This window comes from Sprattus sprattus (assembly GCF_963457725.1).
Source record: "Sprattus sprattus genome assembly, chromosome: 5".
NCBI lineage: Eukaryota > Metazoa > Chordata > Actinopteri > Clupeiformes > Clupeidae > Sprattus > Sprattus sprattus.
In genome coordinates this window covers 6,789,743-6,805,813 of record NC_137924.1, presented here as the reverse complement: position 1 = coordinate 6,805,813, position 16,071 = coordinate 6,789,743, and the positions used below count along the sequence as shown (strand labels likewise).

The 16,071-nt window shown below is 40.1% G+C and overlaps 3 protein-coding genes across 3 annotated transcripts in view; 2 read left to right on the top strand and 1 right to left on the bottom strand.

Annotated features, from left to right (window-relative positions):
• The window catches only part of LOC308365987 (ATP-binding cassette sub-family C member 4-like), a 44,722-nt gene extending 39,030 nt beyond the window's left edge, over positions 1-5,692 (bottom strand). The window contains exons 1-10 of the mRNA XM_080839623.1: positions 5,508-5,692; positions 5,024-5,134; positions 4,819-4,939; positions 4,444-4,668; positions 3,492-3,581; positions 2,995-3,158; positions 2,609-2,734; positions 1,107-1,356; positions 666-773; positions 451-540 (exon numbers count right to left, since the gene is read on the bottom strand). Of these exons, the coding sequence (XP_080695749.1) occupies positions 451-540; positions 666-773; positions 1,107-1,356; positions 2,609-2,734; positions 2,995-3,158; positions 3,492-3,581; positions 4,444-4,668; positions 4,819-4,939; positions 5,024-5,134; positions 5,508-5,581 (1,359 nt within the window). The 5' untranslated portion in view covers positions 5,582-5,692. The remainder of the gene's footprint in view (positions 1-450; positions 541-665; positions 774-1,106; positions 1,357-2,608; positions 2,735-2,994; positions 3,159-3,491; positions 3,582-4,443; positions 4,669-4,818; positions 4,940-5,023; positions 5,135-5,507) is intronic.
• A 3,991-nt stretch (positions 5,693-9,683) lies between these two features.
• Positions 9,684-12,545, top strand: LOC308365408 (claudin-10-like; the record flags this gene model as incomplete). The annotated part of the gene is made up of 5 exons (XM_080838818.1): positions 9,684-9,903; positions 11,460-11,621; positions 11,710-11,791; positions 11,902-12,006; positions 12,392-12,545. 5 exons carry the CDS (start codon positions 9,684-9,686, stop codon positions 12,543-12,545), a joined length of 723 nt encoding a protein of 240 aa, XP_080694944.1.
• Positions 12,546-13,679: 1,134 nt separating this feature from the next.
• On the top strand, positions 13,680-15,227 carry LOC308365986 (claudin-7-like; the record flags this gene model as incomplete). Its single annotated transcript, XM_080839622.1, has 5 exons — positions 13,680-13,911; positions 14,400-14,561; positions 14,659-14,746; positions 14,888-14,995; positions 15,113-15,227. The coding sequence occupies 5 exons, from the start codon at positions 13,680-13,682 to the stop codon at positions 15,225-15,227; spliced, it is 705 nt and encodes a 234-aa protein (XP_080695748.1).
• Positions 15,228-16,071: the final 844 nt, after the last annotated feature.

The window sequence follows — 16,071 nt, the reverse complement described above, 5'->3', positions numbered from 1 at the left end:
AGTTTTAAGCAGTGGGTCTGATAAGGTACTGAGCGCTACAACAGAAAGAACAAATGGTGAAACCTGAGGGTTAGGTACAGGTCTATTGGTGGAATGTAGTGGCGAGGTGCCTAGTGAAAGGATTTCATGAAGATTAAGGGCAGGCACTCAGAGTTCAGCCTTGTGAGCAATTGCAAACTACAAGCCAAACTTGCATTCTGGCCTTAAAGTAGATAACTCTGCTGTAAATGAATCTAATACTGGACACTTTCATTACTTTTTATGAAGTATTCTCAAAAGGGGAACTTCCTCCCACTTTTATGAGCTGTCTTCAAACACTTTTGGTAGCTCTTTATAAATCTGCCATTCTTTTCCCAAAAGTGTACAATCACCATGCATCAATAATGAATGAAATATGCCTTCCCATCATTATGGTATCATATTGACTCGGACATGGAAGTGAACTCTGACCTTTCCTGCTCCTACAGGCCCAATGACGGCAAGAAGCTGCTCCGGCTTCACAGAGAAAGAGAGGTTCTGGAGGGTGGGCGCATCCAGTGTCTTCAGCGAGCGTGCAGATATGAGGAAATGAATGGCAAGTTGTTCTACAGGATGTTCACATGTAGGGGGCGCCAGATGACCAGTAATGAATGACAGAAAGTGAGGCGGAGAGACAGCGAGTGTACCTTGTCCCAGTAGCAAATTAAATCTTGGATCTCAACCATGCACTCTGACTGATCAGTCACTGACAGGCAGAGATTCTGGTATCCAATTTCTTCCAAGAGGAGGAACTCCTAAAGAAGGAAATGGTAAATTATTTATGATGGCAGACACATTGAAACTGTCCCTTGAGCTATATCAGACTAACATACAGTACCAGTCAAAAGTTTGGACACACCTTCTAATTTTTTTGAAAAGTTTTTTTCTTTACTTTTATAATTTTCTACATGGTTAATAACACTTTTTTGTTTAGAACATCATTTTATATGTGTTCTTTCGTAGTTTAAATATCTTCAGTATTAATCTACAATGTAGAAAATAATAAAAGTTAAGAAAACACATCTCAAAAAGGTGTGTCCAAACTTTTGACTGGTACTGTAAGTGACAAAAACCCAAACAGGCTTGACCTTGATCCTCTTGACACTGATGCGGGCCTCCGCCACCTTCTCTATGGCTGAGGGAAAGAACAGGGTGACGGTGAGCCTCACGGCCCCGAACAGTGACATGGCCACAAACACACTGCTCGCTGAGATCTCGTTCCCAACCAACACGAAGACGGCGAAGGTGATGAACAAAATGATCTTGCTTGCCACAAAGAAGGCGGCCATATTGAGCCCACGAAGGTACGAACTGCTCATGATGGCGGATATTTCTTTCCTAAGGTAGAAAAAGATTCAAACTTACAATAAACAAACAAAAAAACACACAAAAAAAACGACATGTACATGGTCATAGACAAATTATGAGTAGTTAATAGTAACACAAGTTGTTTGTTTCAATGTTTGTCCCATATGATGCACAAAAAGTCTACCATAAATGAGCAGTTGCGGGTACGGACCAACCCCACAAACATTTATGAATCCCTTAAACAAACCATCCACAGCACATCTTGAAAAGCTACCTTGATACATTATTTTCAGGTTTCAGTCGCATTCGTGCATGATGAAGCCACCCAGGTTATATTAACTGCAAAAAGCTGTTAAATGGTGGGTTTTCTGTAGGAAATTGTGGCTCAAAGATGAAGTCTGCTATTTTGGCAAAAGGTTGTTTATGGCTTGGTCTGAGCCAGGACTGGGTACAAACACAGGAGTTGAGTGCAGACACTGAATGGACAGCTAGGGGACCATGAGGAGCAATTTGATGAATTTGACAAAGAGTATATTGGATTTGAATGGCAGACTGCGCCTTTAAGTTTCTACAGCAAGGACATTTTTTCACTGCTGTGCTTGTGTTGTCTTATAAGCTACTGGATGCCTACATTTCCCCAATAAAGAGTCTATTTATCAATCTCAATTGAAATCCACATGATATTCAACCAATGTTTCAGTTTTAAATAATGGTTGACATCAAGTCACCATTCATGCAGAGATGCTATGATGCATATGTTTTAAATAAAACTAGCTTTCCCTTCAAAGATGTGACCACATGTGGCATCTTTCCTAACCTCCACCACAGCAGCCCCTTTGTTGAACTGAATGAAAGAGATTGCTCTCTGTCCTAACCTTAACACCACCTTTGCTGATGCTAAAGCTAACAGCTAAGGCTGCACTGTCCATGTTGCAATCCACTTGTTGTCCGGTCTAATTTTAATCAGGTCAGGTCTAATTTTAGTTTAAACTAATGTCATCACTGCCAGTCTGAGTTTCTTAGGCTTGAGGCTATATAGCGTTTGTAACCGTGGGGTCTACAGAGTGATTCTCAGGAGAGAAAGTTGCAGTTGTCTAGTTCAGTTCTGTTCAGTTTTGTATGCTGTTTCGATGCTGTCTCATTTTAAAGACCTGTGGACTTTAACAGCCTTACTTCCCTACACTATGTGCTAAGAAAAACGAGTTGCCTTTACAATCTTATTTATTCACACACATTTAAAAATGGAAACTAAGCAGGACAGGACGATGTCCAAGCCATTTACCTTCTAACCTCACTGACCAGGGCTGCAAAGGGCTTCTCCCAGGCGTACATCTTAATGATCCTGATTCCTGATACCACCTCATTCATGATGCGAATTCTGCTGTCAGTGTGCAACGCTGTTTCTCCCCTGCAGAGAGAGAGAGAAATGGGCATAATGTTCAAAGAAGAGAGTCAGTGCAATGTTAGGCAAAATGTTTTCAATCTCAAGTCAATGTCTTAGTCAGATGAATGAAAAACTCTCTCTTGGTTGATACACTGTTATGTCTTTTGAGTCACAGAGTCTCAGCCAAGCTGTTGCTAGGAGCAGCCAGGTAAACAGGCAACATTCACAAATGTCATCTCAAGAGGAATTCATCTAGATGTGTAAGGCTAACACCAAACAAGGACCTGAAGGTTGAGAAGAGTTGTCCAAATAAGGTTTGCACTGGCATCAGAAGAACCAGAACGGCCATCCCTGCCAGGCATGATGGTCCCATCTCTTGCCATAGCAATGCTGTAACTGCTGCTGCTTGCAAGGGTCCAACCCACAAATAGTGCAAGAAAATGGTAACCTATGAACAAGGGGAAGAGCCAAATCCAAGTTATTAAATGACACTTGAAATGTGTTTACAAACTGAATTAGTATCAGTTTTTGGCTTTGTCTTCTATCCTGATACAAAATAAGTAACACTTTGTTTTGTTGCAATGCAGATTCACTAAATAATCTATACTTGCATAAAACTGGTAATTCATGATGACTTCTGTAACAGATAGGTACTTCCAAAAACACATACTTTCTGGGTTCTTACTTCCAGTCTAATACAGGAACTCTGTGCACTAAATACAATAAAACAAAATATGATTTATTTTAAATGTATTAATATTATGATTGTTAAGCTTCATACCTCATCAAACTTGTTGACATCATTTGACAAGAGGTTTACAATTTGTCCCGTGGTGGTTTTTCCCATTGCTGTGCTGTTGAGGCAAAGAGCCTTAGGGGAAATATTCCACCCATGAATTCAAAATCATATCAGAGTCAACAATCCATGCAAGTATAAGGCATTTCAATCAAAGTTTACACACTGATATCCAAATAAAATGCTGTGTAGGTTTTCAGTTACCTTGAAAGGTATGTCACATTCTATAATTTGATCAGAGCAATTAAGAACTAAGTCAATCAGTAAGGATTGTCTTGCCCTTCAGCAGGTCACACCAGTGTCACACCACTGTGTTTAGAATGTTGTGGATGAATGTTCAAAATACCTGGGCCCATCAAATATAATATGCAATGTATGGCCCACATGCTTATGTATTGTAAACTATGACAGTTCCTTTTTTTATACTTTTAATCCTCCATTAACAAAGGGAAATATATATATATATATATTTCCCCCTTGTTAATAGAGGATTATATATACATATATATATTATATAAATCTTTATTTCAGACGCCAAGTTCCATATAAAGTAACAGACATACAATTATAAAAAATAAAAAATAGAGAAAAACAAAAAGATACAACACACATAATACAGTGCATTAAAAAGTATGAAGACTTTTGTGCCAATGTCGTCTTAAGTTCGAGGTAAGCTCTTTAGAGCCTCCACTATGCAGTATGCAGTCAAGTCGACACATGAAACCACATCAATTTTCTCAAGAGCGCCTCACAAGTTGGTACGTGCTTAAACAAAAACAACTGACTAGCACTATGCCACCTAGGCACATGAAGCAGCAATCTAAAAGCATCATTGTAAGCTACTTTCAGTCTCTGTATACTCCTTTTCCTGTAATTAGACCTACTACATTAGAAACACTACTACACTGGCCACTGACATCAAAAACTCCAAACTGACCTTCCGGTAGATCATGTGACACATGGCCACACGGATCTTCATGCCAGCTCTCTGCACGTGATAGAAGTAAAGATGGTGAAGTACAGCCAAGCCTAAGGTGGTGATGGATATGCCTGCTGCATAACCATACGCCTCATACAGGGCAGCCATGTCATCTGGATTGTACCCCTCAAAATACTGGATCAGTTTGCCTAGCATCACAGGTTGTATCACTTTGATCACCTCCTGTTAAAGAGGAGGGTGTGGAAGAAAAACATAAGCAAATGCCAGGTCTATGTAAATAAAAAAGTATAACATTGTAGGATGACACTAACAAGAAAAAAAAATACATCAAGCAATCATATGAACCAGCCAATTCTATGGCAAGCCCCTTACCTCTACGAAAGTGTAAACTCCGAAAACAGCGTAGGATCTCCAGTAGCACTGTATGAGAACTTTACTGAGATTGGGAGACCGAAAGTCTTTTGCAGCCTGTTGAACCTCTTTGTCCCACAGCCTTTGAATGTGTGGGGTGACAACAATTAGGCTTGTTTGTAGGCTACATGGACAAATTAGTATAGAGGGTTCAGTTGACACTTACTTCTGTAACTCTTCCCCCAGAAATTCAGACCCATCCTCAGGTAGCAACGGGTACATGTCATCCTCCTCCAGCCTTCGAGTATATCCAATGCGGAATAGAGGGTTGAGCCAGCTGGACAAGCACACAGATCATGACACCCACACAATTACAAACTGCAGAGCCAAAAGTGATTTGATTACATTGATTTAAAGAATAGTGATAAATACAAATGTCGTTTTAAAAGGTGAAGAGGAAGAAAAAGAATGACAGTCTTTAAGTAGTGGAAATGACAGTTGAAGAGACGGGCACAAACTTCAATTTACAATTTCGCCTAGGTTTGACAAACGGCCTCTCTGACTGTGTCTGATCTTGTGGATATCGCTCTTAACATTATTGAGAGGGAGTGGCAAAAAATAAAAGTCTGTGAAGTGATATCTTTCTTCACCGATTATTCTACCTGGATGCAGCCTCCTTTACAGTGTCAGTACTGCTGCTAGCCACTTACCAGAAGAAAATCTTGGAAAGAAGATTAGCAGTTGCTGACGGATTAGATTTCAATTCATTCCGTGGCTTTTCCATGTTTTGTCGAGGTATCCTATTAAACTAAGTTATATGTTTAAACAGAATACTATAAGAATAACTTAGCTACGAATACCATTTTATTTCTAACGGTATATTCATACCGGCTAATTTCACGGCGGTCCATACGAGCAAATCACTGGGAGCTATGGTCACGAGAAGGTTCCGCCCACATAACGGTGATTGGTGGGAATTTGAAGATTGACAGTTAAACTGTAGGCTTGTGAAAATAATCTGCAGGGGGTTTCCATTGTAGACCTTAAAAGCTTATTCTCATGAAGAACTTTTTTTTTTTTTTTAAATCTAAAAAATATTTCTAATGCATTTACATGACCGAGTCTCACAAATATTGCCTTAGTCTTATACATTTTTGTCCATGGTTGATAATGACACTTAACCCTCCTATTGTAGGCCTACTTACATCTTTTATCCTTGGGGTCAATTTGACCCCAGCATTTTAAATATCCAAAGAATTATTATAATTTCCTTTACCCAAGTTTATTAGTCAGGTACTTTATGTTTGTTTTGTTTGATCACCATAAAATCTCACTGATTGACCTAAAACATTTGGAATGAAAAACAATTTCTCTTATCAAGAATAGTAACAATGTGTGTGATTGTGAAATGTTGATAGTTCTTATGTAATTAAAACAGCCTGGAGTAAAATTGACCCCAAAGAAGACCTGTGCGTACAGCATGTGTACAGGACATTGAAAACATATCATCATGTTAATTTTGTGTTTAAAAATGATGTCAATCGTTTATTTAGAGACGTTAAACATTGAATGGGGTTAAATTGACCCCAACAATGTCCATTTTTAAAATAGCTTCCTCAGCACATAAGAGGTTCCCATTGTGGTCTTCGAGATTGCGCTTGACTGATTTCAAATAAAGCCCTTCTGAGGGGCGTTCACCACTGAACTCACAACTTCAGGTGACAAAAGAAGCTTCAGTCTAGATGGGCGTTATGCAAACAATAAAATAAAATCCAGCAGTATTTGGATCAAATACTGGATGTGATTAAACATAACAGACCATTATTGCCAGAGCACCTGGCAGTAGCTTAAGCATCTAAATACTGACCTGAAGAGAGGTGGTCTAGTTGTTTTGCCAGGCTTAATTGGCTTTTTGCTGAGGTGGAATAAAATATTAGTACAAATCGCCAAAAAATACATCTGTAAACCCACAGTGGGCTATGTTTGTAGTTGAGAGAGATAAGTTGTGTGTTCAGCACTAAGTACATCAAGTATACCAATGTAGGTGCTAACAGATCCAAAATCAGGCTTATTAGAGAGATGGAGGAAACCTGCCACAGGATTAGATAGAGACATTCCAGTGCATTTAGTGATACTGACAAACATAGAGATGGTATATCTTAAAATAGCTGAGTTGAAAGGGCAAGTTAGTGTTTTTTGCTGGGGTGAACTGTGTAGAAGCATTCAAACACATTGTGAAATTGCTGTTCTGTAACATTAATACATATTTAAACAGGAATATATATTCTAAAAATACATCTCTACAAAACTACAGAAATTATTTAGCAAAAGAGTTCACAAAAAAAATCTACCTAACTAAGGGAAATGAGAGAAACCCCTTGACCCGTCTCCAAAAATATCTCCTTGTGAACTTTGTCACATTTTTTTTTAAGGATGACTCATTAGTGTGGGAAGTGTTAATGTAAGACTTGACCTGACTTGGCATGGTAAACTTGAACATCTACAAAGTGAGAAAAACGACTAACAGAAAAAGCAACGTCTGAAAAAAAAATAACTGTTGGTTGACTCCTCTAACTGTTTCACCTCTAAATATCCCTCCCCTTGGGGAAATGGAGCAGAGCGAGATGTCTTGCGTGTAAATCATCTCTCTGTAACACATGTCTCAAGTGTAATTTACTTGCCTGGGGGCATTTTTATCTCTTTTTTTATCACAGTTGAAGATCTTTCTTACTCCATTCAAGGCTTTTGAAGTACCCCTGTTTGCGGAATGTCGGGTAGGGAGATCTGTGCTTTGTTGGCTGGTCTGGTGGGATTGGGAGCCGTTATCGGTGCTACCGTCTCCAACGATTGGAAGAGCACCAGCAGGGCCTCTTCGGTCATCACTGCCACCTGGGTGTTCCAGGGTTTGTGGGCGAGCTGTGGTGGGAATGCTATTGGAGCCGTGCACTGCAGGCCTCACCTCACTATCTTTAAACTGGACGGTAAGACAAAAACCTGCAGACATGACACAGGAACGAGGTATAAGAGGGACATGGGAGGGGAGGGGAGGAGGGGGGACTGTGGCCTTGAGTTAAATAAATATACAAATATGACTGAGAACAGTAAACTGTGAGAACAGATACGAGATAACATCCACAATGTTTAAGTTGTTAAATTAGAGAAAATGAGAAAAGGCAGGTGACTGCCGTTGTCCCAGTGATTTATGGTTGAAATATGGGACTTCATAATTGTTGACAATGTACATTGTAAGAATCAAACTTTCACATTATTATGTGTTGAGTAGTGACTGTGACTGTGCACAATAATGTCCAAATAATTACCATTGTATTGTTTAGTTTGAAACTAAGTCCAGATACATTCTTGCTACTGTTAATTGTAATGTATTGGCTGTGCAAAGGATTATTTAAATAAATATATGTTGATATGTATGTTGAATGCACATCAATGACTGATACAAAGATAAATCTAAAACAAAGAGTTTGCATTGAAACAAATATATCAGCTGAAAGGGAAAAAAATGACTGCATGTTTGGCGTTTACAAAACCTGAAGGACGTCACAGTGTTTTCACAAGTGTCTGTAAATATAGGACGAATCTAGCCAATATGTAATCCCTCTCAGGAAACATTTAACAACAAGAGGAACCGAAAGGGGAGGGAAGATGACGGTGCTTGAAACAACATTTAACCAATAACCAGGACATTATTAACCTTTGATTATGAGCCGATGCTCAGCCTAAGCAGATGAAAACACCAAACAAACTCCAAGTTCATTGTTTGTACCACCCTCTTTAACATGTGAAACTCTATGGACATTATAGCCTATGTGTTAACAATTTCTCACCGGATTAGTTTAGAAGAGCCACAACAATTGCTGTTAACAGCAATGGCTTCTGCATGTACCATAACAATTGGGTAACGTCACAACATTCCGCGGTATTTACATGTTTCCCTCAGATTGTTTTACACTAGACCCCCTAGAAAGGCATAAATGCCAAAAGTGGGATACATTGAAAGCATTGCATTGGGATACATTGAAAGCATTGAGTCTCATCACACCCCCATGTGGTGATATTTCAGTGGTATTTAGTGTAACCACTAGATGGCTCTCTAACTCCTTGAAAAGACACCCACGGGAAGTGCATGTCATACATTGGCACTGAAAGGTTGCACATGAACAAAATAAAAAGCCCGGTGTGAAATAATTTGTTGCTTGTAAAAGAGGTTGTTTTTCCAGGCCGTATTTCAAGTGGACCTATTGGACCTACTACCACCCACTCAAGTCACTAGTAGGGGTTTCCATTTCCTTGGTCGTCATAGGTATTAAAGATCCATCTGTATTTAACCCGTCTCAGGAGACAACATGAGGAGTTTAGTGATAAACAGTTAATGAGTGACTCTTCACGTTATTTGTTACACCCCTGTAAAATGGTCAATATGTCTGACATTCCCAGGACTTTTTTCCTTCAAATGCAAAAACTTACCGAGGCCACAGTGCACCCCAAGCATGTTGGAAATAGAAAAATGAGGGTATCTTCCAGAAAAGGATTCATGTGGATAGTCACTACCTCTTCTACGAATCACAGTCTCTTCCTCACTTGTTCTGTCATCCATGAGGCATTAAGCCCTCTCTGCCTTGCCTCATGGAATGAAGTCATGGTAGCTGGACTGGGGGTGGTGAGAATGACTCAACAGGTGATGACCAGCAGGCCCATACCCCTCCCCTCATAGGCTCACTCAGTGCTGAGTATATTAACCACCTTCAGCATAATGCCTGATTGACCAGGACTACCTTTACACCCCACACTGGTAGAGCTCCTCGGGCAGATTCGCCCACCACCCAAGTACCCTTTTCTGCTGATCTCGTGCTTTCATAGCTTCGGTGATAATGAGTAACATGGCGACGGAGATTGTTGCCTTCATCCTGACCACCTCAGGCTGGGTCCTCGTCTCCTCCACCTTACCCCTGGACTACTGGAAGGTGTCCTCTCTAGACGGCACCGTCATCACCACGGCTACCTTCTGGTCCAATCTGTGGAAGACATGTGTTACAGATTCAACTGGGGTCTCCAACTGCAAGGACTTCCCTTCAATGTTGGCGCTGGATGGTCTGCTGCCATTTTCTTAATTTGTTTTCTTAATATGAAATTTACCTTTCTCTGATCATTAAAGACAATACTGTTAACCATCAATGCAAGCTGTAAGAATTGAAGGGACATAACATTTAAATTGTACAGATGAAACTTTAATACACATGAAATCACAGCAAAATTATTAAAATTGTAATTGCAATAATTCAAAAGGAATATTGTTCTATTTTTCTTTTTACTTGTGGAGACCCAACAGCTTGTGAGACTCCATGGTCACAGCAGATGCCAGAGTGTCTTAAATAGTTTGAATCCTTTGATTTCTGTTAGACCCTTTTCAAATCTCACTTTCCATATTTGTAGGGAATAAATTACCAGGTCATGTAAATCACATAGAATCGTGTAAAATCCTGTTGACTAATATGAACTGCATAGATGTGTACATAAAAGACAAGATAGGTAAGGCAGGAACATTTTGTTCTTCCAAATGTTGGGAACAGTAGCTCTAACAGTTCAATCTGTTCATTTAATAAAATCACAAAGTGTCATCTGTTCAGTACATAGTTCTCCCATTTGCTTTCAAGACTTTTTCAAAATGTCTGAAACATGTCTGGCGACAAAACGTATGTACTGATGGACAGAGAAACGGCTTTTTGGATGGCTGGGCACAACCCCCACTGCCTGTTAAGGATCAGTGGTTCATCATTGGCAGTGGCATCACCTCTCACCAAGTACAATTCCATGGTCCTCTTTTTCAGAGAATGTCTTGACTGTTTTCCAGAGCTATTAGAGTAGGTTGAGGGTGCAATGTCAAGTTCTCACCTAGCAGACACGTTTACCCTCTAGCATGTCAATGTTTAGCTTCACTTCACACCGCTAATGGTTATAAATCTGATTTATTATGAGCTTCAGGGTATGTCACCTATGGTTCACTTGTTTTTAGGGGTTAACCACCAAGCTAATTTTTCGTCAATAAATCCATGGCAAAGGGGACACTCCTTTGCGCCAGGTTAAACTACTTTCACCTAACATAAGGGAGTGATTAGTAAAAGGGGTATAAAGTGAGTTGTAACCATACTGAGGGAGTTGCTCTTACAATCTCAGCTCTTTCTACAATGGCGAGGAGCTAAACTAAAACATAGGACACATTCAAAAAGGTTTCAGTTATCTTCATGTTCTCATCAGTGTGTTTCCTGTTTTAAAAATATTTTTTTTCCTGGTCTTTATCCCTGCAGTTGCATAATATGTTTTTACACTTGATGCTTCTTTCTTCAACTTTGTAATGAACAGAAAAGTGTTCTGGTCATGCCTCTTGGCATAGGCATGAGAAACACAAAAACTCACTGGCTATTATAATGTATAATAATCTGATCTTGTGTTTGGGTCTAGTGGTTTATATTATGTAGTATGTAGTGTGTGAGAGAGACGGAGGGGCGAGTAGAGCATGTTTGGTATAGGTGAAACATATTCAAAAGTAGTGATGGACTGGTATACTTCATCGAATGTCCTTTTATTTGTTTGTCATTCTTGATAGTGGCCCATTGTAACGGAGCTCGTTTGTGTCTCCTGATGAACAGGTTACATTCAGGTGTGCAGGGGATTGATGATCTCTGCTGTCATTCTGGGCTTCTTTGGCTCCATCTTTGCTCTGATTGGCATGAAGTGCACTCGGATTGGTGGAACTGACAAGATCAAAGCCCGGATTGCCTTCTTTTCAGGATTCAATTTCATCCTCAGTGGTAATGAAACGGTGAAACACCTGAATCTGACACATTATTCTGTGTGCTCCGCCATGTTTGTTAGAGTTGTTTTCGTCTGTCTTCACAGGTCTGTGCTCTTTGACAGCATGCTCCCTGTACGCTCACAAGATAACCTCAGAGTTTTTCGACCCCATGTATGTCGCACAAAAGTGAGTGAAGTTTCTAATGCCACAGGGAACATTTTACAAAGATTAAAACATTGAAATGAAACCATTAAACATTGTTATGAAGCTATAACAGTATTTTTTTTCAAAACCAGGTATGAGCTTGGTGCGGCCCTGTTCATTGGCTGGGGTGGTTCTGCGCTGTGCATTCTGGGAGGAGTGGTGCTGTGCCTCTCTCTATCTGATGGACTCAGCAAGAGGTGAGTAGAACAGACACCATCCAATCACTTCACTCCTCTACACGGACCTGCGACCACTATCAGCTCATGTACTCTCTGTTCTCTGTCTACTGTAATTACACAACCTGGCACTCAGTTACATAACCGGACAGTGTCATTACAAGCATGCATAAAGATTAACCACGTAAAGAGGACAGGCGTTAGGCTTGCACCCAGTATGCCTGGATATTACCGCTATACATGCGCACAGAACCAAGGTTTCCCATTCTGACATCACAAGGCACTCTGAGATTCTTTTGAATGAAAAGTGCGTTACAAATAAAATGAATTATTTATTATTATATATGACATTATTTACATTATTGACATTATTGACCAACACTTCCACTACTGTTTCCCTCTGCAGCTCCAGTCACTCTGGAAGAGGCCACGGCTACAATGCAGCCACCTCCTTTGTGTCCGCCCGCCCTGTTGGCCACAGCCACCCCATCAGCATCAGGAGACCACCGCCCGATTACAGCACCACCTCTCAGCAGTTTGATAAGAATGCCTACGTATGAGAGGAGCTGCAGATACAGCCTGTTATTCCCCTTAAGGAGGAAACCATCTGCTGTGACTACCATGAGATTCTGTAGATATTATTTAAATACATTATATTTGAGTTTTTTGTATGATTGTTTTTACAATTACTAATATATATATCATAAAGTAATTTTGTCAACAAGCCTACATCCATTTTGCAGATAATTGCGCAAACCTGTCTTTCTTATTGGATTTTTTTTCTTTTACTAATGGCTCTTGTATAATAGTGCAGTCAGAGATGTATTCACAGTATTCATTTAACATCCAGCCTGAAGCTTATACTAATGCAAGTTAGTGGTTTCAAGGATCATTAGAAGGTGACATTTGAAGGGAAATGAATGCACTTTTTGCTAAATGCCTGTAGGTGGCAGTAATAGCATATTCACCTGCATCCACTAAATCAATTAATTCGAAGTAAAGTTAGAGGGCATAGTTTTCTATATTTTTTGTATGTAATTTGTATAAAATGTAATAAAGATATTATAATGCACCTGCTCATCTGGTAAGCCTAACTCATTTCAGTTTCAACAATTGTTACCCAAATGTGGCAAATAGCAACATGGGAGGGTCCAAAATAAGTATATCACGACTGAACATTTTCTCAATACTTAAAGGATTTTAACTGGAGCAGCTTACCACATACTGTATATACATTTAGTGTGAAAGTGTAAAAATGCATAAAGACTTTATCCGCCAGAGATATTTTGTTGATTTAAAGCTCTGTACTAGAGTTTTTTCAGCCATCTTAGACTTTATTTTCAGTAACACACATTGCCTTACACACTAGCAATAGTTTTTAACTGCCATTATCCATCTTGTTAAGAAATATGACCTTTTACAAGCTTTTGTCATGGCGCTTGTAACTGGCCGCATGCAGCCATTAGTTGACAGTAAACAGCCTCCATGATGAGGATAACAACACAGCCCACATCCTCCAAGGCACGAAGAAACAAGGAACCAGACACCGAAACTCATCCTTGCCATCTTAGTGGTGGAAACAACTTCCTGCTGGGGCATCCAACTGCGTCAACATCTTGCAAGCATCTGATACCTCTTTACCCACGAGGAGCTGGGAGTAGTGGCACGGGTTACTGACCTGGACCCATACAGACATGAATAAAAGCCTGATTCAGATCCTTGGCTTCTTGATCTCAACCCTGGGCTGGCTCTTTGTGTGCTGCACAATGGCCATGGACTTCTGGAGGATTACATCTATAGGTGGCCAGGGTGGCTCCTGGATCATCAAGGCAGCAACGTACTGGTCCAACTTGTGGCGGGACTGCTTCACCGACACCACAGGAATCACCAACTGCAGAGATTACGACGTGCTCTGGTCTGTCACACGTATGTATCGCCACAGATGGGGGGGGGGGGGGGGGGGGGCTGAACTGCATGTCTCTCTCACACTGGGGACAGCAGTAGCAAAACATTCCACTGGTGAAGGGGACCACTGATGTTTTACACTCAGTGATGAATTAATCACCACTTACTGGATCTCTGAAGTCTAATTCATTCATGAATAGGGTCATGTCAGAATTGCAAAAGTACCTAGATTTGATCATGTTGTCAGTAGCCTAAACATCTTTCTTGGACAGCTTGTTCTGACTTTTTCGACGTCTTGCTTGGTTTGGACGTCATGTTGTTTGGCAAAAAACCTGTTTTGGGTGCGGTTTGGTGTTTTGTTGTCACTAAATTGAGTTCATTTACATTGGCTTATATGGTCAAAACTTAACCTGTGTGGCAGGAGCCTGAAGAAACACGACGACTCCATTCTGCTCACCAACCGGAAGCCCTAAACATCTTTCTTTCTTTCTCTCTTCTTGGGCATGCAGCCTATGTCCAGGGCACCAGAGGGCTGCTGATGGTGGGCATGGGTCTTGGGTTTTTCGCTGCCATATTTTGCTTTATTGGTATGGAATGCACCTACATCGGGGGAAAGGAGAACGCTAAAGACAAAATGGTTTTCACTGGGGCCATTTTCCATTTGGTTGGTGGTAAGTAGAGTGGTGCTACTCTCTTCTCAGTAAAAAAAATGCCTTTTCTTCCACTACCTGTGTATCGTTGGTCTTAATAGCCTTTTTTTCCACGCAGGTGTTTCAGCCATCGCTGGTTATTGCTTATACGTAAACAATGTAGCCAGAACTACGTTTGCTCACTCTTTGGAGAGAGGTGTACTAAGGTGACAAGGAAGATTTTTACATTTACCTTTTACTTTGAAGTTTCTAAACTGAGTCAGATTTTTACTATACTGCACAAACTTGCATACACAGATGCATTTTGACAAAGGGATTGTAATTGTGTTATTGCTAATTGTTTTGAGGTATGGCATTGGGACTCCAATATTTCTTGGTTTGGTGGGCAGCTTTTTCATCATCCTTGGTGCCTGTATGTATGCAGTCACTGTGTACCGAGTCCTCTTCCCAAAAAGGTAGAATAACTCTAATATATTGTCTGAAAATTACATTTATTTCTTTAAAAAACAATGAATTGATATGATTGGAGAAAAGTTGACTTCTGATGTCTTCTAGGGTGGTGTACGCCTTAGCTCCGCGGACCTACATGGCCCCTCAGACCTATGGGGGCTCCAGAAACAGAACACCCTACTATGGGCCTTCATACTACGGTCCACCAAGACAATACAAATCATCAAGATCTACTAGCAAGATCTCCAGGGTATCAAGGATTAGCCAAGTCACTGAGGATAGATTAGAAAGAGATGCATTTGTATGAGATACGCACCTACCTATGATGATACATTGTGACTATTCTGCTAATCCCGACATTTTACAATCCAACTAGACTGTAAAATGGTTACTATGGATTCGTCAATGGAGCTACATGTTCCAAGTATATGCTTCTGTAAATAAACTGATGAAGACTGTGCATAAATATGATTTGAAAATGTGTATAATGTATGATTTGTATGTGTTTATCCGTTAATAAAACTTCCAATAGATGAATATCATCCAATTGACACACGCTGACAGATTGTTTTGTCAGACCATATGAACAAATCAAAATGGACTGACCAGCAATGTTCTCATTCCTAATGGAGCTGCAATAAACCAAAGTATTAATTATAAGTCTTATCAATTCTTCAAGTATTCAAGCCAAATCCAATCTCAGTGACAAAATAAAGTTTGTAATTTTTTTTTTATGTGTTGTAGCTCATATACATATCATATACAAATTGTGTATAGTGTAAATACGTTATCATTGCTTTTACAAAATTATGGATTTAAATTGTACTTAACTAAAAAATGTTGTGCGGAATATCCCTAAGGTGTGTTAACGAGGCCTTGGTGACGGTTCCTGGGTTTTATATCAATTATAAACATTGCACTGCTTCTGAGCAAGGTGACCTTCTCCAGACAAGACAAATATCTGAACCCTCCCTCAACAACACCTGAAGTGGTGTCGAGAAGAACACCACCCTCAGAAGGAGGGGACAAAAAAAGAACTCACTGTCTTTAGGTTTTCAGTCTTCAGTCTTCAGTCTCATGT